Here is a 26,545-nt window from a genome sequence, read left to right on the forward strand (position 1 = left end):
AAACCTTTTATTTAGCTCTGTGAGCGCAAAGTTTATTTTTGTTTAAATATTTATTTTATTTTTGGTTTGCTTAATAAAAACGGCAAACGCCATTTGAACTGCAGTACATACCTGGTGTCAGTATTTTTGTTCCTGCTTCTGCCTGACGTCAGACTACTCAGCCATCCCTGTCACACCAACATACACTGTAAAGTGCAAGTATAACAGCCATACTGTACATATACACAAGAAACACACAAATCAACTATTTGACCAGCCATACAAACAATGAATCAGTATTTAGTGTCTTGGAGTCCCTTGAATGTATCGAATAGGCAGTGGAGGAAACAGCCTTGGGCTTAGAGCTGAAGTGTAAATAAAAGCCATGCTTACCAGGGCACTCTTCAAAGTTTGTCCGTGTGACAGTGCTGTCTCCGCTTCACACAAATCCTTCTATCCTAGAAGCAGGCCTTAGTAATCCAAAACGTTATAGCATTTCGTATTTGTTTGTCAGTTGTGTGTCTACGAGAAGAACACCAGCTGTAAATCCTATGGGAATTATAATAACTCAGTCATTATATTAACTCCGTTATATATAATAAATAATGCGCTTTTTCTGTCAAACGCAGATGTACAATATGTATACACTGGCTTGCCTAAGTGTCCAATTTAATTACCAATTAACTGGTTGTATACTCACATCCTACACAGATTGCATGCACTCTAAATATAGAACAAGACATTCACTTTTTGAAACCGTTCGTCGTCTTACTGTCTTGTAGTCTTTTAGGCTTTAAGATTGTATAATAAGCATGCTTAGATGGACAAGCTTGTTTGTTTGCCAGGGTCGTAGAGGTGAAAGGCTATTCTAATTTCTACACCACCTACAGCAGGCGAGCCCAAATCAGGTCCTCAAGGTCCAGAGTGATCCAGGTTTTATAAGTATCATTAAATAATGAATCTGTTCACCTGGGAGGAGGTTAAACTGGTTACATTAAGTAATTTAGGGTACAGGTGGAATGAAGACCAGGAGGGCTCCGGACAATGAGGACCAGAAAGTTGCACATGTGGCCTACAGGATGGATGAGGAACACGTTATAAGGTTTGGGGCCACCTGCAAGATAGGACTGGTTTCAATTGATCTGGAGGGATAAGTTGGATAAGTTAGAAGCACCTGTCAACTGAGCCCCTTACCATCAGCCCTCTATCAAAGTCCGTCCTGTCCATTGGGACTGAAAAGGACCTGCAATGGGGCGATGTTTCTTTTATATACATCAGCATTTCATTTGTATAACAAATCACAGATGTGAGATACAGCCCGATTACACACAGGTGCAAGGTGGAAATGGAGCCCCAGTGAAAGGCAAGTATTCTAACTAACACACCCCTACTTCTCAATGCTGGGACTTTCATTATGACTCCATGACTGCAGCTGCAGTTCTGTCTATTCCATTAAAAAACAAACACTTGTTTTGAACCTTTTGTGATGAATGAAAGACTGGAGACACAGTGAAGGAAAGGGAACGAGGGGGCTGATTCCTGCTTGATAAAGGCAATGTCAGCTTTGCTGGGATCTGAGCTCAGCCTTGGGATCTAGCAGCCAGCTCTGCTTTTTATTCAGCGGAATACATGTGCTCTGCAGAGCCCCTCATTTGGAGACATATTCAGTTACTGTAAAGAGGTAATAACAAGAGATGCGAGAAAGGACCAGGGTCTGTAAGAATTACCATGGGGTATAGTTGCTGAAATAGACTTGCCTATTTGCAATATTCTTATTTTATCACATATATCGAATCCTATGTCAGCCCACTTGTGCAATTTTTCTCATTTTAAGGTAATTGTTCATATTTTGTATCCATTTTAAATATTAGTACCATCTTTAAACAGTATCATCTTTGAATAGTGATCACGTCTCATAATGCTAAACAACACTCTCAGGACTAAATGTATTTAAAGATGACGCTCATATTAACAAAAGGGTACAAAGTAGCAAAAAAATAAAATAAACACAAATGGGCCAACAAAGGATACCCATGGAAAACGTGTGCAATAGACAAGTTCTGAACTATGCTAGCTGCATTAATGGGGAAATAACTTCCATAGGTAAATACTTAATTTTTTGCCATCACTAGTAAGTGTAATTCCCATCCTACAGTCTTAGTCCTTTTTTTTACTACCCTTTAAATTGAAATGGGATTGAAATGGGATTTTGTAATTAAAGTTAATGATATCTACTAGTCTCCCCCTGCTCCCTACATTAGTCTTTTACTTAGTCAGTTATCTAATTATGTCGTTGTTATTTATCTATCTATTTAAAAGGACATCTCTTTTCCATTTTCTAATTATAATTTGCAGATGCTCCCTTAATCAAATCTGAAGATACTGCCTGGCCCTTACTGTCCCAGCATTTCAGCTCGTTTTTTTAAGTTAATGGTTAGAAGAAGAACACCTTATTATTATGGGTGTAAAACAAAAAAGTGAACAATTATCAATTCCCATACCTCGCTGGGTTTTCATGAAAAATCGATTTTTTTGTTCAGCAGTATAATTTTAAATTTAAGATTTAACTTTGCAATATCTAGCAACAACCAAACCCTTAAATAAAAAGGGTCTCAAAATTTGTGCTGTAGGTTTTTTAGTTTTCAGTTGAAGGCAATTTATCCTGCTACCACAACCTTTATAAAAGTGTACTGCTGTAAATGTTGCATGCTCAAATGTTTATTTATTTATTTTTTTGGTGGGGGTTGTTGTTGCTCAACTAATTTCTCCCTGTCTTCCTCCGAGACAATTTGAAGATACTATTGAATTTTGTTTGGGTGCCATCTTAACGGGCAATCTTGTGTAACAGAATATATATTTTAAATAAAGTGCTAGAATCTGATTCAATACTGTGGTTATTAATTTGATGCTATATTTTACAGAACATTCTAAGTTTATTATGTAAAATAAAGCGTTAATGAATACATTGTCTCTTATGTGTCACGGAGAAGGGGGAGTGGATTGGTGTGATCTGGGATTTCCCAGTCTTCCCAACATGATGCTGCATAATAACAAGAAAAACAAAACATAGATTGTATTAATGTTGTTTTTATTGTTGCCATGGATATACAATATCTACTGAAGTGTGAATGAAACAAGAATCCAATCATTCAAGAGGCGTAATCATTTTTATTAGTTGCAGTGAAACCTCTATTATCCAAACTAATTGGAATCAGGGGGTGTTTGTAAAATCGATATGTTAAGATAATCAGATCATTAGTGTGAAATGTATAGTAGCATGTCATTAAGAAGAAATCGATTATTCTGCCAGCAACTGTCCAAAAGCGTCACCTACCTTTCATTCAACAAGGTCCTGCAAGAAAAGGACGTTTGAAATTATTTTTAGCCTTGAAGGTTTTGGTTAGAATTTCAGGCTTAAACAGTCAGGTATGAGGAAGGAATCAACAAAAAAAATTGTTATGACCAAGAGCAACGTCACTCCTTGTTAACTTTAACTGGAACCCAGGAGACTGCTCAGCCCAAGGGTTAGAACAAGTTTTTTTTTTTTTTTTTTTTTTTTTTTTTTATTAAATCTACTGCTAATTTACAAGCCCTGGTTTAGAAATATCCCTGATGTACGGTACAGAACATTAGGCTAAAGCAGATCAGTGTGTAATGCGCCGAGCAATTTCACATAGTGTTTTGGTCTTCTGATGCAGGTGCTGAACTCCCTGTCTCCCTCACCACTTACTGTTAAATGCCCTTGTTAAAATCTTGTTCTCACTTCTCTCTCCCTCTCCCCCTAGCTGTTTGCTTGGTCCTGGGCTGTATGATTTTCCCCAACGGCTGGGACTCAGAGGTGGTGCGGGACATGTGCGGGGACGACACGGACAAGTACACCCTGGGGAACTGCTCAGTGCGCTGGGCTTACATCCTTGCCATCATCGGCATTCTGGACGCCCTGATTCTCTCCTTCCTCGCCTTCGTGCTGGGGAACAGGCAAAACGATCTGCTGCAGGACGATCTTACGACTGATAACAAAGGTAGGCTTGCAGAAAGAAAGAAAAAACATCTACAGCTATGGCCAAAAGTTGTGCATCAGCTATAATTTTTGGATTGAGACAATTAAAAAAAACAAACAAACAAAATAAAACGCCATAATATAGTATTGGTTCAGTATTTTTGAAATTTTGTAATAATTAGAATTACAACACGTATTAAAGTCAAATGAGAACGTGTACTAAATAACGTGTTTTTGATCCGGATGACCTTGCATAGTAGTCTAGAGCGATCCACTGCCGTTATAGATTCAGACGTCTGCAGGTGAAACAACGTCTGCCATTCACTTTCATTTGGATTGCAAATCTTGTTATCCAGCCATAAAATGGCACAGTACACAGTTTGGAAACATCCTACATGTTCCACAGCTGATTTTTTAAAATTAAAATGTAAAGTTAAAACAAACATAAAACGTAAAGACTCATGTGTAAAAGCATAGTTAGCAAAGAATTAGGACTAAGATAAGTTTGAACTTATGCGCACCTGGTGGAACCAAGTGTAGGCCTTTAAAAAAAGGCCAGACCAAAATGTTGTTCATATAACAGCGCACATCTAATACATATCCAGTCTAGAGGACGCCCTTCAAGCAACTCATCAACTACAGATCACAAAAACATAGTATGCTATGTACTGGATGACATCTGAAAACAGGGTGTAGTATGTAGAAATATGAACCCCTTTTGTTATGTTACAATGCAGTGTGACTGCCCTGCTGTGCCGTGCAACTGAAATATGAAAAAGTCTACATATACACAAAGAAATGCCAAGCCAGAGCAATCTCCACTCCTGAGGTACGTGAAGGGCTATGGGATACAAAGAGAGCACCCCAGCTGTTTTACCAATGAGAGTCAATGCAGCTAAATGCAAATAAAACTGTATTAACTGGTCATTTAGTCCCTCGATGAAACCCTGGCAAATATTTATAGAATGCAATTTAAATAAAGCTATACAGATACAAATTAGGTAGTTTTCAGAGTCAGTCTAAGTGTAACTAGAAAGCAGGGATCCTTAGACTCCTACCTAGGGGGAAAAAAACATGTTTATTTTATTTATTTATACATTTCAAGTGGTGGTGTTTCTATGGTAACCAAGATGATTCCAAGGGAATGGCTCATCTCTCCTGAGTCCTCCCCGCTCTCTAACAGCTGTGTCACGACACGACTTTTTTTTTTTTTTGCAGTTCATCTGGCATAAATAAAAATGTCAGTTTAACCTTTTCAGTGCCTTTGACGAGAGCTTGTAATTTTACTCTCTCCTACGAGGCTAATGACGAGAGGCCTAGTCATAAAAATATTGATAAAACAAACTGCTTTTGTCATTGGGGTGATGGTATAGCCACCCGCGTATAATGGAGGCAGTTTTAACTCTTTAAGGTACAAGGGGGCATATGTGTCCCACAAATAAAATGAGGCAAACTTTCTTATTTTTACAGTGAGATGCACGAAACAGTTTAAAATTTGCTGACAGGTTAAATTGTCAGTTTGCTTGTGATAATTGAGTCACATGGATTTTAAGAAGAAACCGTTTGAGGAACCGCTCAATTCCGTGTGTATATCTCAAGGGGTTAAGTACAGGTGGGCAGGGTACCTGCAGCAATCTACTTAAGAAACTGCCTAAAGCAGTAATTATAAGCCTTGCAAATATATAAAACACACAACTGAAATAGTTTTTGTGATCTCTGTTATATACATGTACGCAGTCAGAATCTGACAGCTGTTTCTGTCACTGAGAACACAAGCAATCAACTCTAAGTTCCCTATGTTATCACTGTGCTGGGGTGTTTTCTTTTAGATTATTTGCATGGCAAGTTTAACTTAAACCTTTCTTGTCTTGTCCCAGTTCAATGTTATATTCAAAGTATATTTCACTCCAATCTAAATGTTATAAATTAATGTAGCAGTATTATTCAGCAGATGTTTTATTCGGCGTTACGAAGCAAAATTTGTTCATTCTATAGGGTGATGCAAAACTTTTGGCCAAAGCTGCATACTTTATGCTTACCTTACAGTTTTGTTTAAGGTTTTTTTTTTCCGTCTGGTCTACCTCAGTGCTGAACAAAATGAATGGTCTTATTGTTTGACAAGAACAGATCTGTAATCTCTAATACTCCCTCTGAGTCTGTGCTTAATTATATTCTTTGAGAAAGCGATAAATAACTTAATTACAAATGCAAAATGGGGAACTGTGAGATTGTGATGTAACGGAAAAACAGAAGGTAATTACAGAACAGGGGGTAGTAACAGCATGAAATAATAGTTTGTGCAAAATGTATTAGTTGTGTACAATATTATAATGTAAAACAGCGAACAGTAAACAACCAAGGGGTATTTATGTTTAGAAATCTGAAACCCCATCTTTTATAATAAGACTGAAGGTGATGAAAGGGTAGAGCATACTTTGCACTGATATGTAGATCTGGAATACAGCCAGGGATTCTATTATGAGTTTGTAATGATGGGTCCTCTGCTTCGGGGGCTGGAGGCTCAGAGCAATATGGCTGGAAATCACCTCCCTGACTCCAGGGCAATCTTTGAATAAACCCTCTTGTGATCTAGCTCATTCGAAAGTGCAAATGCAAAACAGCTGTTGTTATCACGTCAAACTCCATATCTGCAGGGAGAGCAAAAGCCTATTCTCACACCAGGAAGCTTTTGAAAAACTTTTTATATTAGTAGAAGTTTTGATTTTAAGGGCTTCCCCCAAGAGCCGGGTTTCTTATCTTGAAATGTTACCCCACAGATAACTTCAGTAAGACATGTGACTTTATTAGGCCCTCTACCTAACATTGGTTCACCGTCTGTCCCGATCACAGCTTTGACACAACGTGGCATAGACTCAACAAGGTGCTGGAAGGTCTCAAGGGACGCTAATCTTTTTAGTCAATAATATTTCATGCAATTCATAGAGGAGGCAGAAGATGATGGATGCGTCATTCAGCGTCATCACAAACATGCTCAATGGGATTGAGATCCAGGGATTGTGGTGGCCTGAAGTCTCTGTCATGCCCATCAAAACCATTTGCACACGGCAAGGTTTAACAAAACCTACCTGGAGTTGAACCTCCTTTTTCATCAGCTGTTTTGATAGACAAGCACCCCTCTCAAACCGCGACTACTTGCTGGTTAAGGAAACATGATATCAATCCACAGCCACCATTCCTTTTAGTCTCACACAGCTAGATGATCTGCTCAAACAGAGGTCCACTCCCAGTCACATAAAAATCCAAACGAGAAATTAGAATACGACCTTCTTTTCTTGCTCTTATTGTATTACTTGTATTGTAACACTTGAAATGTATTTGCTTACGATTGTAAGTCGCCCTGGATAAGGGCGTCTGCTAAGAAATAAATAAATAATAAAATAAGATAATTCATCATGTGTAGGGAGTATATAACAGACTGGTATAATAATATACCACAAGCATTTAGGATATAAACACATATAAATTGTCAAGCTGATGTATTTATAAAGGAGGCACTGAATTCTTTGGCTAGAAATTGATCACACATTCTCTTTACACTCCTTTTAAATTGCGGTCCTACAGGCAGGGGCTAATTCTGAGTGATTCTTATTGCAATTACTCAGATATTATTTGTAAATTTCTTCTTCTTTTTTTTTTTTTTTTGTAAATCTGGGTTAAAGGTGTCCTCAGGTTCTCAGATCTAAGTAACGCTGAAGGCTAGATCAGTTTCATATGACCCCATCGAAACCTTCTTTTCTGTCCTTTACAAGCTGCTGGACACTGCTAATGTGCCATGGGAAGTAAAAATGGAAACTGAGAACTTTCCTTAAGCAGAGATACTATAACTTGTATTTCCAAACTGCACATGTGAGACCTGCAGTGCACAGCACACAGAACTGCATGAGGTTTAGGTGTATGGAGAAATGTAATAAACTATAACCCCTTTAAAACAAAATAAGAATGTATTTTAGAAATATACTAATCTTATTCAAAACTGAAGGTTTAGACCAATCATAAAGTGATTGTAGGTCTTTAAAAAGGTGTTAGCAATGTGAAAAATGTGTGTGTGTGTGTGTATATATATATATATATATATATATATATATATATATATATATATATATATATATATATAATGTATATATGTATGTGATACAAATTGGTGTCAGTAGAACCGCATCAGGAAAATACAAGCAAACGACCAACAGCTGAGAATGCTCAAATTTGATAAATGGTTCAAATGAACTATTTTGTTAATGTGGCCGTAGTGCACAGATGTACAGTATCAGTCGTACATGCTGCAGTAGCAGTGCAGTGAATCTGTTCCCACTTCATTCTCATGTGAAGGGTACGTCAAGGGACTGAGCCTTTAACCTCAGGGCATGGGGACTTTCTCAGTGTGGTCAAGACTATTTTTCACATCCACTCTAGGCTTATAAAGCACAAAGCTTCTAGCTTTAATATCCTGCAGTTGTGTCCTTTTGCTAGCAGCATTACATAATGCGATTAGAGAAGGAAAATCCACTGTGCCGGCTGCTAAAGAAGATGGATTTTCCCTGCTTTCTTCTTCGGTGTCTTTCCAAGTAATGCAGTCACCTGGAACAGATACGGGTGTGTATGTGCAGGACCGCATCCTGCAGCCAAAGTCGGTTGAGAAACTGGACGCAGAATGCCATGCTGTAAGACCATATCATGTTCGAATGACCTGTTGATCGGAGGCATAGATCAGCCCATAGGGTCACATCCGCCACACAAACCAAAGGGAAAAAAATACAGGTTCCTGTTCTCTATTTTCAGCCAAAAATAAAGAAAAAAGTAGCACCCAGAATACATGACAATGGCAACTTAAAACTAGAATGTGATTTCTGGTAGACAGATTTATAAGCGTTTAGTATATGTAAAGTTCTGTATATATTTATGCAGTACAAATACTGTATGTAGCATGTATCGTTGATGGTTTCTGAGGTTACAACAAATTGAAAATATGAAATCAGCATCTGAAACTGTTTACTAGGTATAAGAATATGAAGAAAATGCAGTATAATCACTTGCAGTGTACTAACAGTGCAGGTCAGTCTCTTCGTAATGGGCAGTGTTGTGAGATGCACTGCAGTTGCAGCCTCTGTTAGAAATTCTGACCCATAAAAAGAGGCCATTCTGCCCATCAGTGCTGGTCTGGTTCCAAGTAGCTGACGCTGACTGATCTCAAAACTTTGTCAAGTCAGGTCTTAAGCTATCCCAAGGATTCTGCATCATAGACATGACTAGATAACTCATTCCATACCCTCCCCACTCTCTGTGTTAAGAAGTGTCTCTTAATGTCTGTGTCGCTCACAGAGGTGGGCAAAACTTGGGCTCTATTGCAAAAAGTGCATCAAACACTTAGTATCAAGAAGGAGCAGTTTCGTTATTATTAGTTTTATTCTAGGAAAATGATGTTATTCCTCTGTGAAAAGTAGTCCTTGCTATTGCACTAGCTTCAGTATAAGGGCCTGCTCTCAACCACAGAAGAAAATGTAAGTGTTGACTTTGTGAAAACAGAGAGACAAAGCAAATGTTTTTTGTTTTATTTTATTTTTTTTAAATCAACTCTCTGGATCATATTATAGCCATGTTATTGATAAAACTTCAGCACAGTTTATTTGCAGTACATTTAAGCTAATTAGTGTATATACACAAAATACCGCTCAAAATTGCACTGCTAATTTGAAAACCCCCAAAAAATAAAGAAAATAAAAACACCCTGGACGCATTCGACTCTTCTTAATAAACACACTTTTATTACAAGTTGACAGCATGAAATCTTACTTTGTGTTTAGCAATAGCACCAGAATAGTAACTGCCATCAAAAAATCAGCAAGAGAAAAGAAACAAACAGTACTTGATAGAGTAGCAGTCTGTATTTAATTGAACCAATTAAACCTCCACCTAGGTCCTAATATTGCTACCTATCAAACTGGGAGTGGAATGGTCCTCTAGGACTGGATACTGCCCACCTCTGCTTTGACTCGTACCGCCTTGCCCCAAGCCTCTTTGATTTACTAAACTCTTTAAACAGGAGCTGATGCTGCAGGGGAGGAAGCAGCCTAATACACAGGCAACTATGAGTAAACCGGTATCAAACAATTTGTGTGTTAAACTAAAATGTCCTTTATTTCTCTGTTTGCAGATTTCACTATTACTGGGGTAAGTTATAACCAGTGGCATTGTGATGTGCTGGTTCCTTGTTGTACTGTAGTTGTGTGGTGGTGTCCCAGCGTGCTCCGTCTGGTTGTATCAGAGTTTGGTCAGGCGTCTGTCTGTGTTTGTGTGTGTGTGTGTGTGTGATTCCCTTGTCTATTGTGATGTCACCTTCAATATTTCCACGTTCCGCCCAGTCGTGCTTGAGTTAAGGCGTCCGGTCATATGTGTGGTACTTACCGCAATCATGTCATGCAATGTTTCTGATTCCCTTTCCCTGGGGCTGGTTGCAAATGTTTGCCACAAATAGTCCTCCTCGGCAGAACTGCTTCTGAGGCGCATTCATATATTCAAAGGGGGAATTTCAGAAAATACTTGATTCCACATTGTAACCATGTTCTGTCCACTGAACTCCAACAGTAATTAGAGAAGTTTATTATTATTATTATTATTATTATTTATTTCTTAGCAGATGCCCTTATCCAGGGTGACTTACAGTTGTTACAAGATATCACATTATTTTTACATACAATTACATTATTTTTTACACATTATTTTTACATACAATTACAGTTTTACATTATTTTTTACACACAATTACAGTTGGGTTTTTACTGGAGCAATCTAGGTAAAGTACCTTGCTCAAGAGTACAGCAGCAGTGTCCCCCACCTGGGATTGAACCCACGACCTCCTAGTCACAAGTCCAGAGCCCTAACCACTACTCCACACTGCTGTGGGGTTTTTGTCCATTTTACCCCACTCCTTCCCTGAAAAGTGAATAGTCTCCCATTAAAATGTAAGACCATTTGCCACGCTTTATTTTAAGATAAAAAAGGCCTCTTTAGGATTATCAACTCCAAGTCAATCATATAACTGAAATGTGTTTCAAAATTGTTTAATGGCACTTTTAAAAAGCAGTGTTTTTTAGGTTTTTATTTTATTTTACTGAATGTAATTTTTATTGGTATATAAATAGGATAATATGCATTACATATAGTATTCTGGGTCAGCAATTATTCATCGAGTCGCTAAACCAGCATGGATGAAAACATTAGTCAAAGCGTTTGTTGAGTTTTTTTCTTATAAGATTTATGTCCGAATTTCTGATTGAGTGTTTCAAGTTCTGGATATGGCAATGCTTTACTGTGTTTCATTCACCCTTGTGTAATTAATGGTCCAGTCTTCATGGCAGCTCCATATGTTCTCTACAGTAACACTCTCCATGCCTCTGTGCGCTTGGCTGAGCGGACAACACCTTGTAGAGTGAGGTGATTTAATGAGCTCTGCATCAATACGACATCGCTCTGAGAACTGCCCGGGGTGCTTTGTATATATTTAAGCTCTTCCAGGTGTTTTCTGAGAATATATATTTTGTAATACATATTATTTTACTTGGCTGTTCTTCAGTGCAATGCCAGTGACAGTTTGGTTACATAAGATTCACAGTTAAAAACTGATTGTCGTTATAAAATAATGGGGGTGAAAAATCATAGTGCTTATGCTCTATACTTAATTCTCACTTAGGCAGTGGATAAGCTGTCATCGGGTTATTTTCTTTAAAAACTTTGCCAGCACCAAAACAATAGATACCATAAATAAATCAAGGGACAAAATATTTAACAAAACCATTAAAAAAAGGAAAATATGAATGTAAAACTGGTAAAATGCAATTAAGAAAGTACATTTAATGGGCTCTATGAAGACAAATCACATTTTTAGGGTGACTTAGAAATGTACTTCAGATATTTGTGACATTTACAGTCTAATATTCCTTTATCAATTCCCTTTCAGTGTAAAGACCTTGACCACTGGGCAAAACACTGTTCCAAATGAATTCTCCAGTTCGTTTCTCCAACTTCAGATTTAAGTTTAAACATGAACTCCTTGAGTGTTCCCTTTGAGGGCTTATTCCGCCATCTTCATTCATGGAATCACTGCAGTACGTCATGAATGGAGGACCTTCTCCCATATAAAAGGTTCCCATAGTAAAAGCATAGTCTGGTGTAATAAAGCACAGTGAAAGCATGGTAAAGCATAGGGGAAGTATTGTAAAGACCAGTGAGGTATGTAAAGTATGCTAAAAAAACATGGCAAACCATGGTGAACTATGGTAACCATGGTAAAAGTTATAGCAGCACAATATCAAAGAAGAAATCCCTCCAAACAAAAACAGTTTATGCAAAACATTTAAAAAATCCTCAGCCAATAATTACAAGAATTGAATATTCTCACCCATTTCCAAGTCCAGTACAAGTTTTAACTGCTCAGACTGTGAGGCTGAAGCCAGGCAAAAAACTCCTTCAGAATATTCCACTATCTAACTAAAAGTTACCAGTATCTGAAACACCAACAGCTGGTTTAACCTGATTAATAACCCTATAGTATCAGGTTCACTAAATAAGACTTGCTCGAGCGCCGTTGCGTTGCTATGGCTGCTAATGCTGAAAGCATAAAAATCCTGGATACGGAAACACATTGTATGAGAGTTACTGTATATACAGTAGCTGTCTGGACTACATTAGGCTTCTATGGGAAAAAATGATTGAGTGGTCTGCTGGGTAGTTTAACCCATCTGTGACACATCATAAAAATAAACACAAAACCCTGACACAGAAATATCAAAGATATGTTCTAGGTGTAATGGTGGTAGTACAGGTACTATAGCTGCTCACCTAAACAGAGCACACATGGCTCAGAACAGTCAGGTATGCATCTTCTCAGAGGATCCTTCGAAGAGTCTCCCTGTGTTTACCACCCAGTGTATATGTGATCTACATTGGCGGGATCCCTTCACTGGCAATGGATGTGCTCTTTGTTGGCCAGACACCAGACTCCATTAGTCAGGTTTGCTGCAGTTTGCTGAGAAAGGCAGCAATATGTTGCCTGTGCCATCTATATTAAAAGTCATGCGCGAAGCAGTGTCAAAGAAATGAAATCATCACCATGTTACCCTGTTTGTAAGTGCTGACATTGTGGAAAAAAAAGAGACACAAAGCTAACATTTAAAAACCCCAGAGAGCACCTCCATGTTATTTATAAAATGTACACTCACACTGTGTCTACGAAACATTTAAACTAATTACCGTGTTTACCTGATAATGAGTCTCACCTGAATCCGAGTCGCACCCCTGATTTCAAGATTAAAAAAATAAGAATAAAAAGACCCTGAATATATGTTGCATTCAACTTTTAAAAAAAACACAGTTATTAATAAATCATTTTAAGTTGCCAGTAAGAAATATCGCACTAAAAATCGTAGGGTTTAGCGAAAACAGCAGTGTACAAAACAAAACCAGGAGAGGAAAGAAACAAAGTCTCAAATCCTCAGCTTTGAAAGAATACCATTTCCCAGCAGCCTGTGGAATACCCAACCAGAGCCTGGTGTCATTTCAATCACTTAGTACCTTGTTGTTATCTCTATCTGGTGATAAAATGCCCCAGGAGTCTCTACTACGCTTCTCAGCATAAACCAGTCACATCATGTTAGCTTTAATAACACAAGAACTGTTTCCTAGGGTGCTCCTAGAATATCTTTCCTTCAACTGAAAATTGGGACAAATGTATGGGATACTCCTGGACTATCTTCGGGTTAAATATTCCCTTAGCCTAATCTCAAGAATTGTTCAAATATTTTCTCTAAAAAGCAAATTAAACATTTCTTATGAAATAAAAATAAATAAATCGGATATTCTCAACCTAGACACTAACCCTGCTCTTTACAGTGGAAGCCCAGGACGCGATCCCCTGTGCCATTCGACAGCTTACAGCAATAATGAAACAGCAGCAGTTTATGATTATGAGTCCGCTCCCTTTAGTGATGTAAAGTTTTTGTACAGAAGCACTGTTGATGTTCCTGGAGTTTTTTTTTTTTTTTTTTTTACAAGCATTATAATTGGTTCATTTAGTGAAATATCTAACAAATCAAGGCCAAGTTCAAATAAAGCATGTAGAAAAACTATTGTAACTATACATATGACCCTTTTATATGCACAATCTAAGCTACCTGTTTGAGGGATTGATTCACAAATCCTATATATATTCTGTTTGTAAAACAGGTTCGAGTTGGGATCGAGTTAGGGTTTTAATCCAATTCAAATGCACAGGTTCAGAAGCATTGGTTTCCTCTGAAATAGTTGGGTTGTGGACATACCGCAGCAACATAAATATATACTTACCCATTCTTTAAAAAATTGCATGTGCTTTATTTTATTCTGCTTAAATCAGCCCAGAGCTGAGATGTGGAGGCTTGTCATTCATCAAGTCCCTAATTGTCTGTCCGACCCAGTATCCCGCTGTTATTGTGATCAAACCATACATGAATGTTTCTTTTTGTCTGTGTGTAATTATCTTCCTCTCGAAATTGACTTTGCACCCTCTCTCTCTCTCTCTCTCTCTCTCTCTCTCTCTCTCTCTCTCTCTCTCTCTCTCTCTCTCTCTCTCTCTCTCCTGATTGCTGTTACAGAGGATCTAATGTTAGGTAAGTAGCCAGCTAGTTCGTGTCATTACTCTGTCCGGGTACAAAAGAACTCTAAATCTTTCAAGCTCGCCGGTCTGTATAAAATACAGCATTGTTGATTCCTAAGGACTGATTGGCTTGTGAACATAGCCAATCATGTCCATTTGGGTTTAATTGCTGAGAATACAGTACATGCGGGGCTAGTGAGCAAATAAAATGAGACCATAATACACAGTGTGTGCCAGTCAGGGATTTAAGATCTTTTTATGTCTTTAATATTTGAACATACTCAACATACATAATGAATAGGAGCACACATTTGAAATGTCTAATGGTGGACACACATCTATTTTTATAAGTTATTGAGTCAAACTTGCACACTGCTTACACTGACAGCTCAAATTTGGTATGTACAGCTATTGCTGGGGATGTTTGTTAATTTGTGAGCGCTGGTTCAATGGGTTTATTTCTAAATAACAAGTCATGGATAATGTACCCAGTTCACATAAACACGGTTTGTGTTTTAAGTTTCTGCCTGCAATGGAAAACCTGGTTCCATGACCTTATAAAAACATGTTTAACCATGTCGACAGCTGTTCCACTTTAGTGCTGTGTATATAATCTCACACAAGTCAAGCAGAGTATGGGTCACTTCCCACTTAAGAACTGACCACTAAAGTGGGACTAACTGCAGTGTCCCCAGCTGCCACCAACCAGAGAAGCAAGGAAAAAAGATGAATGGTTCCCATATTGGGTGGCAGACAACACAGGACTGTCTCTAAACTAAAAAAAACAAAAGCTAATTACTCCTTCTCATGTGTTCACCTGCTTTATTTAAACCTGGAAGGAATCAAATAGATCCACAGTGACAAAATGGGGGAAGTCATATGGTTTGTATTCATCTCAATTCTAATGACTGACAGAGATTAATAGAACATCTGCAATACAATGTGTGTCCGTGCGTGTTTTGTTTCAAGAGAAAGCAGCTTCAGGTTCTATATTTTGACTCGCCTTCTTGTGATGTTTTCAATTGTTTTGAGTGGTTCTTGCTGAAATTACTTTGTTAGTTTTCTGTGTTGAAAGGCAGGTTTCACAGACCCTGATTAGCACTAATCTAGGACTGATGAATGTTAAATTAGATAAGGTAGTCCATGATTAGTGCTAATCAGGGTTTTCTGGGTTAAACCCTCACTTGTCCAGCTAACTCAATAAACAGTCACTGAGAAACACAGTGTGTTCTCAAATGAAACGGTTTATTGCAATGACATCCTAACATGTTCACAGTCATGTCTACTCACCTGGTGCATGCAAATTATCTGCCAATTATACAGACTAAATCTTTGGGGCACCAGTCACTTAAAAGGGCACCAGTAATACAGTAGGCATACAATTAAGCAGTTAAATAACTCTTAAAGGGGTAATAGCAATATATAACAGGGTTCATTACAAGTAGTTATAGCTATCAAAATGATACCATGAATCTTTTCTGTCGTGGACTTCAATTCACTATGTAGGTCTCAAATGTGCAGTTTTGAAAGAAACACATTATATCACAAACACGTATTTTTATTTAAAAAATAGCTCTATGTAGTGAATGAATTTGCTTTGTGTGAAGAATCTTAAGGTGGATTGACCTCATTTCAGGAGTTGCTCATCTGTTCTAGTTGCCTGCCATAGATACATGAAAGCCAGGTTTGATCAGCCAACATGTCTTTGTAAACTCAAAGAGCTATATCAACAGGATGTACAGAGTAGTATGGAATAAGAATGAGCAATGTTTTATCACAATTTGATACGCGATTCTCCAGCTAGATGAGGAAAAATGTAAGTGTGACATACAGACAGATGCATGAACAGGCAGACAGACACCTCCATGTATCCTCAAAATGTAATATTCTCAATAACTTCAGCTAAATAATGATAATACCAAGTTTAGTCACAATTGGATAAGTAGTTCTCCAGATATATGTAAACATGTCATACGTTAGGACGGATGTACATAAGAACATAAGAAATTTACGAATGACAGGAGGTCATTCAGCCCAGCTCTGCTCATTCGGTTCCTGGTAGCTGATTGATCTCAAAACTTGAACAAGTTGGGTCTGAAAGGATCCAGTGATTGTTCCTCAACAACATGACTGAGTAACTCATTCCTTACTCTCACTACTCTCAGTGTGAAGAAGTGTCTGCTTCCCTCTGTCCTGCGTCTGTCTCTACTCCAGCTGTGACCTGTGGTCCTGGTTTCTGTGCTTCACCTAAAGTATTGCTTACGGTTAACTATGTCAACTCTTCTTAAGATTTTAAAGATTTCAGTCATGTCTCCTCTGTACGAACAGACAGCCACCCCCATATATTCACATAATCTGATATTCTCAACACTTATGCTAAATAATGTTAAAACCTAGTTTTATGACAATTGAATTCTGCAGATATATGTGACATATGTATTTGCATGCATATGTATATACATACATACTGTGGTGAAGTGGCTGTATGTTGACTGTTGTTCCCCAATAAAGAGCTTGGAGACTGCTAGTTGTTTTCCAGCACAATACTACCTCCACGACTGTATATCCCCTTTGCAGATGATTTCATCCCTGGCAGGGAATAATTAGGGTTACGGTATTATTAATCTATTGACAACCTTTTAAACCTATCTTGCTGAATCACATACAAAATCCCTATTCCAGTGACCAACAAGACTTTACATGACCAGACTTAGCCGTGTGGTGGGCTTTTGTCATTTTGAGGTAAAATGGCGATACCCAAAATAAATGATAAAATGTACACTGTTACACTTCTTTGTTTTTTTCATTCTTTCAGATTGAGGTCCAGGATCATAGGCCATCAAAGGCTGGATTTCATGGAGACCCCACCCCCACCCCAACACCTTCTCTCTACCAATCTCTGTCTCCTCACTCCGGGATCAAACACTAGAACAAACTACCTTTATATATATATATATATATAAACACATTTCCTCTTGAAAAAAAAAACAGCTTTGTTTTATTTATGTATTGTTTTCTAGTTTGGACTACAAAATGAAACAATATCAGAGACATGTAAATATTGAGAAAAGGAGAAATACCATGTTCACAAGATTCTTCATCGGCACCCAGGTGCAATTCAGAGGAAAAACCAAGCAAACTTATTTTTTTGTACAGCACAATACGGTATGATTTTCTGTTGCTGTTTAAGAAGAAACAGACTGTAACATCTCTTTCATATTTGTAAATGTAAATGGACACCTAAAGAGTTATTTAAGATGAAAAATATTCTAAAAACAAAACAGGGTAAGAGACATAAACCATCTTTCATTCAAGTGGCTTGCCAGGTCGTTTCTAATTAACCTTTTATATACATAAAAATGTTTAACACTCCTGGGATGCCTTGCAATAGACCCACAAGAGCACGTTGTTCATTAGAACTTGATGAACCGGCCCTGCAAGTTGTGTTTAATTACGGTACGTCCTTCCACTTGAAGCAATTTCTGAGATTCCATGCATCTTGATTGAGGAATTCAGATGAAGACTTCAAAATGCGTGCAAATAGCAGGGGGTAGCTTTTATACATGTCTGTTGGGACAATAGCCCTGCATGCTGCAAACTGCTTTGACAAGAAAAACACAATCTTTTTTGAAAGCACACTTAATCTACGCCAGTCCTGAGATATGCACTTACAGAGTTATCATTGCTGTTAAGTGCAATTGAAAACATGCCATGTGTGTCATTCCAGGTGCTGGCAGCAGATTCAGTGCAGTTTTTCAAACATTCTTTGGAAGGTGGTTTTTAATAAAAGCACACGTGTATATTTCTATTTTACTAAATACATTTAAGGGCTTTAAACTAATACATTAATTTAGGGAACCTTAAATACAATGATCAAATCATTTTTTTAGCAGCCCTTTATGGGGGAAAAAAAATAGTTTCTTATAGGGCTGTGCAGCTGCTCAGATTTTCCAAGTAATTCCCTTGAATCTGTTTAAAGTCAGCAGGTTTTAATTAAAAACAAAAAAAATGTTAAAGAATATGTTAATTGCAAAACACAAAATGCAATCGACACATTACTACGTGCCAATGATAAAAAAGGCAATGTGAATTAATATAACATTGTGAGAACTTGTCAGAACCTATTAAAACCACTAATGTTTTATCCGTAATTTGATATAGAATCAATTTTCTTTTGCTTTTCTAATAATACTTCACTTGCATTCAACACATGAATTGAGATGGAAGTTTATTAGACACGAGCATTGGACAGGAGTCACTGAAACTGCTGAATTATTGGAAACAAGCCTGGGCCTTAGTGAAGTGTTATTAGCAATCAAATGAAAATGGATTTTATATCAAACGGAGGAAACAAAGGTAAGAAGATAATGTGAGTGGTTTTAAAAGATTAGGATGTGACAAGTTATTGGATACTTTTATTTCACACTGTCAGTCTTATTGTCATTGATTGATACTTAATGTGTAGACTGTAAATGACTGAGAAAGCATAATGGCGTGTTTCACAATAGCAGGTTACAATTAATCTCTGCTGGCTTAAAACATGTTAAAGGGAATTACTTGGAAAATATCTGCACACCTCTATATATTGGCACACTGACTCCCATCAATCCTACCTGGGAACAGGCAATGGGAGTATTGAAAATAACACTCTGCTTCTATATGAAGTTAAAAATGACTCAAGATATGTAGTATTATAAACAGGCAACAAACCATAACTATGATTTATTTTTAAAGACACCATATAGTAAATATGAATAAGCAGCCTCGTCATGGAGCACTAACAAGCAAATGTTTCCATTTATGTTTTAGATTTTTGCTTCAAAAAACATGGTGATAAAGATTTAGCTAATCAGCAAGCTTTTATACATAATGACAAAAAGTACACCCAAAACAGTTGCAGGTGTGGTGAATGGTTATGGTGTCAGCCATACATGTTTTACTGCAAACCCATATCTTATGACCATGGCTTTACTACTATGGTCATCCACAATGTTTCCCAAGATATCTAAGCCACAAGCAGGCCACTCATACAAACCCTGTACATTTTAACTTGATTATGTGTGTATTTTATAGTTGCTGAATTATCATGCACACAGATCACAAACAGAACAGGATTGACTATCATAGAAAAAAAAAAAAAAAAACTCTTTGACCATAAATGTTGATAGTATTTAAACACGTATTTCATCTGCAACTTAAACACTCAAATCAAAAGATAATCAGCACAGTAGTAAAATAAACATGTAAAATTGCGACAATAGTTACCAGTAAACAGTTAAAGAACAATACAGGGAAGAAAGTGGCAGCACTATGCAGTCACTCTTTGGACTAAACTGCACTTGATAATGTAACACCTCAAATAATACAAAACACCTCAGTCAGGATTCATTTTCACCTCTGAAGCATGTTGAAGTGTTAGTGAACACCCCTTACCTTGTGCTGTGTTACATTCTCACTTACTGGTGCCACCTCCTGTGTAAGTGCTGTCTATATTTGAGCTCCATCTCTACACTATATATGCTTCCTACTTCTCTTCCCTCTGAACTACAAAGTGGATAATGTGCTGAATTTGAGTGCCCAGATCACCTGGGGTAGGTTCTGACCTGGGTAGATCATGCCAGTGTGAAAGGGGCTTATTTAAAAACTGCAAAAATAATTTAGTACACAGGAGGGAGCCACACTAAGTAAAATAAAAGTTAAATATAAAAATGGTGTCATGCTTAACCAATTCTGTTCTCCTTCAGTGGGCTAAACCTCAATATAAAACATTTGGACAACAAGAATAGTTCTTCATTCATTCAGATAACCTCAACTCCTAAACACACTCCGCAGACATACAAATCTACATGGATTGTTTCCTTAATACCAGTACAGTAACCAGTTTCCAAAAGTTAAAAACTTGCACCCTATGTGTGTTGAGTAACTCAGAGCAGCTCAGTTAAAAAACCCACTTAATGGCATGTTCTGTTCCGCTCCTTCTAAGTGGTTCAGAGCTCTGAGCATTTTTCATCAGGGAACTGGAGGAGCAGATAAAATGCATGCTGGAGAATTCTTAACCAACTGACAGAAGATGTTCAGTTCAGGATTGAAGTGCTCCCTCACCGTCTATGAGCCCTAAATGCACAAGTTAAAACTGTCTGTACTCTCTCCCAGGACTGGATAAAGGTATATTGTTGGGATAATGTAGTTAGGTCAAGCAAAACGTGTGAACAACATGCAGGTCCATCTCAGGAGTGTCTTTCTGGTGTTGGCAATTTTAAATCCTGCCCTTGTATTTAAACGCTGTGGCTGTCCTTACTCTGGCAAGTGCTGTGGCAATATCACTGGCAAATTAAAAAAACAAAACATATAAAAAAGAAATATATCTAAAAAACAAAGGAATTTTATATGAAAGAATTCTGAAATATATCTAAATTACTTCTTTATGGGACAAGTGAATATATTTGAAACATAAACCAAGGCCTAAATATATTACAGATGTGTGTAGAATATTTTGTAAAGCACTATTTCTAAAATGTAATGAAATAACTTGTGTTTTACTATTTTTTTTTTATATATATATATATGTATATATACAGTATATATGGGCGGTCAATGCTTTGTGACTCTGATACCCTGCTGTAAGCAATGAGCGATAAGCTGCCTCTTAAGATGGCAAACTCCTCTAACTGGTGCTTTTTCAAACCCCTAACAATTCTCGAGTCACATGACACAGTTAGTGGCTGTTCTTGACTTGAGCAGTGACGTATCTTTAAAAGGAGGGGAGTTGACGGAGGTAGATAGTGGCAGCTGGGGTCTTCCCATTACAATTGGGCAACTTGGGGTAGCACATAATAATAGAAAGTTATTGAAGGACTTGCTCTCAGTAAGTGTGCCAAAATCAGTGGCCACACATTCAATTGCAGCTCAGTCCCCCTTACCACCATGCCCTAACCTTTTACAAATATTACCCACTGACAATGCAGAATAGCACTACAATGGTACATGGAATCGTAATAGTTAATGCTATGAACTAATTAATACCAGACATGAACACCCACTGTAAATCACTTTGAGCCATTTCAGGTTCACCTTTTGTCTAAAGTTCAGATTGGACTCTATTGACTCACCTTGTGAAGTCTAGAATGGTTCAAATTGCTGTGCAATAGGAGTCTTAATTGTATCCCTGTGATACCCACTGGTACTCCATTGCAGTACTGCAGATACAATCTCTGTTCCAGCATGGTACCACTGTGCAATGCTAATGGTGATAAAGCAAGACAAACGGGTTCTATAATGATATCCCAATGGTATGAGATTAAGTATCTGATACACTGATATATATCATCATGCTTACTTCAGTGCCCTTGATAGAAAAAGGCCATATTAAAAAGTACTGAATGCTGCTTAAACCATAAGATAGACTATGTTGCTGCTGCTGGTGTTAAAAATATGGTATCTGTCCCTGTTTCTTCCTTCCCCCAAAATTTTGCTATGGAAAACTAAGGGACTCTCTTATTTGCTGGACATCACTATTCCCACACAGAGTCGTAACCAGAGCTGACATTCTACTGAGGTCAAACTTAGGTTTCAAGCTATAGCTGGCAGTATTTATATGACTGCTTGGTATTTACTATTCAACCTCCAAATCTATGTTACACGGCAAACCAACAGAGAAAATGAGTCTTTTGTACTTTACCAGAATTTTTACATGAGGATCAGCATTGATGATGCAAAAAAACAACTGAAGACACGACCTCTGTGTCCTCAGCTAGTTACGGCCATGTTCCTACAGTACCTGCGCTATGGTAGACTGGGTTAAAAACCCAGGACTATAGATGCCAAAACCTCCATTTAGAAATTTCCATTTTTTCCCCCCCCCCGATAGTCCTAGTTAGGAAACCGCCATCCTTGAACAGCTACCAAAACTCACTCTTTGACTGAAACTGTCCACTAGAAAGAAATAAACACAATGTTGCCGAGTGATACCCTGCTGTGTTTAAATTGTGCCACATGAGTTATTCTAAGGAACCTGATGTCTGTGAGATAATGTTCTTTTTTTTTTGATGTACAATCAATTTGTGTAAAATATCCTTGTTTAGATGTTCTGATTTTAATTAGCTGTACCATTTCAAAGGACTGTTTTCATGAGTGTGTCACAACAAGGTTAAATCTGAAAAAATGTCTTGTCTTTAGTCACATCAATGGACTTTATTGAAGATAATAATAAAAGAAAATGAAAAGGGGCCAGGCAGCGGGCTAATTCATTTATTTGACCTCTCGAGGCCTGAGTTTGGATCTAGCTCAAGTCACAGGTTACAGTAAATTATTTCGGTAGCCTCAATCCTAAACCACTGGTTCATATCACAAGACCCTCGCAATGCTTCTCTGCTAATGCAGCTGCTGGCTCTTTATCTGGTTCTGATCAGGGTGCAGACTTAATCACACCCTTACTGGGATGCAGCCATTAGGTTCAAAGGCAAAGTGTCTGATTGTTTGTGATCTATTTGTTTAGTTGACAGCTTCAGGTTTTTGTTAAACTAAGTTCTTGATGTAATCAACCTCTACCCTGAAAACCACGCCTGGATTTTTAGAGCATTTTACAGCCCCGGGAAATCCAGCTGGATGGTGAGAGCCACTTAATTGTAGCGGTACTTCCACAAACATAGGTGGTTGACGCAATCCAGGGAAATTTCCCAGTTCTGTAAAATGCTATATACAATTCTGCTGTGCTTTATCCCAGTGGGGTGTACAGGTCGATCAAATCAACCTCTAAGACAGAAATTCCAGTCCACCAAAAATACAGGGTGATTAGAGAGTAATTTACCACATCAGTGCACCATATCATTGATGTGGTAAACTTACTTTCTAATCACCCTGTACAATGGTAGAGCACCAGTGGAAATGTAAGTACTGTTTTGTGTTACTGGACTGTCCTTTCCCATTACAATAGTTTCCTACAATAAAAGCATAGCAAAGTGTAATAAATCACAGTGAAAGATCGGTTAAGCAGAGGTAAGCACTGTAGAGACCCGAGAGGTATGGTAAAGCATATTAACAATGGGAAAACTGCTACATTACTGTGCTAACATTTTTATAAGGGTAATTTTACTGATTCAAATGCATACATGACTTGTATTCTGTAATAGATAAAAGCAATGACTCTGAGGATCCCACATACAACTTACTTGGAATTAGAGGTGGCAAACATTGATGATCACGTATCCCTCCAGAAGAGTTGCAGCACCTTTCAGATCTCATGATGAACCATCCTGCCGCCCCTTGGTGGAGAACCTACATCCTTTTCATAGTGTAATGGTAGGTGTTTTTACTCCCACCCCTGATAAATTCTGTTTCTAACTGTGCAGTCCCCCCCCCCCCCCCTCCTAGTGGAGATGAATCAGAAGCGTTCCACCTTCTCACATCTAATCACACTCTCTCCTAAGTGTATTATCATGCACAGCCAGTACTGATCAGCTGCCAAAGAACACACCACCCTTCTAGACAGGAGTGTTTGCAGAGTAGATAACAAAGGAGCAGGCTGTGAAAGTTGCTCTAAACAAGCTCTTACAATCTATTTCCTGACCTCTAATTAGCACAAGCAATATTATCACTGCCCTGTTTTCTTCTGTTGGGTTTAGATTAGCAACATGTAGATACCTGATCTGGCACCTAAATGCTCTGATCACTTCATGTGTTGTAATCCGGATATTCAATCTAACGATCATGATCGACGACTGCTTACAGACGTCGATCATGATCATTAACTATATTAGGTGGGTTTAATAAATTAATGGCAGGAAACTATACCATGCCCGAGCAGGTCAATATATAATAAACTGTGTGCTTCACTTGCAGGAAGCCAAATTTAAAATGGGCTCAGATTACAAATGGAACATGAGGTGGTCTCACTTGATACCACTCGACCTCAGTATCACGCAGTATAAAACCACTTAGCAGCTCCAAAGCTCTCCACTGGATCCTACCTGTTAGATAGAAACAATCTGAAAAATAGCTTAATGTGGTCAGAATTACATTGACGAGTGCTGCTTGAGACGAGTGTGTAACTGCCAAATGAATAGCAATAATACTTCATCTCCTCGTATTTCAAATGCATTTCATTTGGCTTTTACTTTATCACCCTTTTAGTAGGTCTGCAGGGTTCGCTAATATGCCTAATAAAAGGGTGGGCAGTTTCTCACAGAGCATTTAGGTGCCAGATTTTATTGCTAGTATAGACATATTTTATATTTAATCTCTCTGTTAGCACATTATGTTGCAGTTGTCTGGAATTATCTGTCCATCATTGATCCTTTATTTGTTTCTAGTTGGATATCCTTCAGAAGATGGGGGTTACATATCTTCCTGCCTCTCCGTTTTCAGTTATTAGTATCGTTTTTTTTTTTTTAATCCAGTTGGATAAAATGGATAGTCCCCCATTTTTACATGCAAATCGAGGAGCAGTACAGTAAAATGATGCAATCTGTCCATCTGTCACTCTGTATATTACTAAGGAGGTTGCGATGGTCACTGTCTCAAAACTAGGTCAAGTACAAGGATCATGAAAACCCTCCAACATCCTGGACAAAGAGGAGGCACGTACTGTTTTCAGTATGCTAACGGTAGGAATAGAACTGATGATGTATTCATCTGGATAAACTTTACAATAAACTGTTCGAAGAGAGTACTGTACAGTTCCCATTTATTATAGGCCCGTCCTCTGTTTCTACCTTTCTCAAAGTAGGAGCAGAACCAGTGATCCAATCTGGATACAGTTTTGTAGAAATTCAAAGGTACAAACTTGGTTAATTCTGTTTAACAAAAGTAGGTCATGACTCCTGTTTTGCAAGGCACAGATGCTGTGATGATGTTGTCTGTGCAAGGTAATGGCTTCAGATTCCACAATACATGTCCTGTTAATTTATGCGTTGCTTTCTAAGCTATAAAAAAAAAACTTGAAGATGCTATTTTAAACTTCCTGCTGCTGTAGTGACAGGATAATGTCTTATTGGTGCAGACAGTTGTGTGGTGGCAAGCAGGTTTCAGGGGACAGTGCTTGTGTCTCAGCAGATCAAATATAAATGTATTCCAGTCTGCTGCCAATACATTATACAGACATCATCATCACAGTACCAGCCAGGTAAAAGCAGATTTAGAGAAAAAAAATCATAATTACTCAATATGGTGGAACAAAACCAAGAACACCTCAGAAATGAGAATGGCATTTGAAGATTCTTCCTTTTTATATAGGGTTACCATATGACTCCCTGTACACTTGGACAGTTTGGAACAGTTCAGGCTTTTCAACTCACATCGCAATGCAGTTCTATAGTAACCCTATCTTTATAGACATGTGACACAGTGGTCCCTGATTTCCTTGCTGCCTCTTTCAGACTCTTTCACCATTCAGCTCATGTACATAACATTTCTCCACATTCAAATACAGTACATTCAAACCTAGCCTGACCAAGGGATCTTCAATGTAGTGACAATTCAATAGTATCACAATGTGTTAACTACGTGGAATGTTCTTGTTTGGCATCACAGTGAACCAAATACACAATAATCCCACTGCAGCACTGTAGCACATGTGCGTCTATATCAGGACAAAGGAGCAATATTTGTTCAAATTCCATTGGGTTGCCATTGCAGGCAATGCAATAGTCTGTTTATTTTTCTGCTAGGGATTATTCGGTGTAACACTTTGGAACCCCAATGACATTGAGATTGGCTTGCTTTTAAACTCTTTCCCGATTATCACATTTTTTTCAATGGTCATCTTGACTTTGTCAGTATTACAATAGGGTTAATAAAGCCATTTTGCGAGAGTACTTTCAAGAATACTACGTCAAGTTTTTACCACTGTTTTCACTGTAACAAGAAAGGAAAGCAACCCACCTATAGTGTCTGTTGTGTGGTCAAAAGCTGAACATCACTTATTG

At 37.9% G+C, this 26,545-nt stretch overlaps 1 protein-coding gene across 4 annotated transcripts in view; it reads left to right on the forward strand.

The window, feature by feature from the left end:
• LOC117971255 (LHFPL tetraspan subfamily member 4 protein-like) overlaps positions 1–22,869 on the forward strand; it is an 83,368-nt gene extending 60,499 nt beyond the window's left edge. The window contains exons 2-5 of one of the 4 annotated variants that reach the window (XM_058988802.1): positions 3,765–4,001; positions 10,149–10,165; positions 14,623–14,637; positions 17,440–22,869. In XM_058988802.1, the coding sequence (XP_058844785.1) occupies positions 3,765–4,001; positions 10,149–10,165; positions 14,623–14,631 (263 nt within the window). In that variant the 3' untranslated portion in view covers positions 14,632–14,637; positions 17,440–22,869. Of the gene's footprint in view, positions 1–3,764; positions 4,002–4,716; positions 4,995–10,148; positions 10,166–14,622; positions 14,638–17,439 lie in introns of those variants that run through there. The other 3 variants (XM_058988803.1, XM_058988804.1, XM_058988805.1) reach the window with 3 other exon arrangements.
• The last annotated feature ends 3,676 nt before the right edge of the window (positions 22,870–26,545 follow it).

Source organism: Acipenser ruthenus, chromosome 16, assembly GCF_902713425.1.
Source record: "Acipenser ruthenus chromosome 16, fAciRut3.2 maternal haplotype, whole genome shotgun sequence".
Lineage (NCBI taxonomy): Eukaryota > Metazoa > Chordata > Actinopteri > Acipenseriformes > Acipenseridae > Acipenser > Acipenser ruthenus.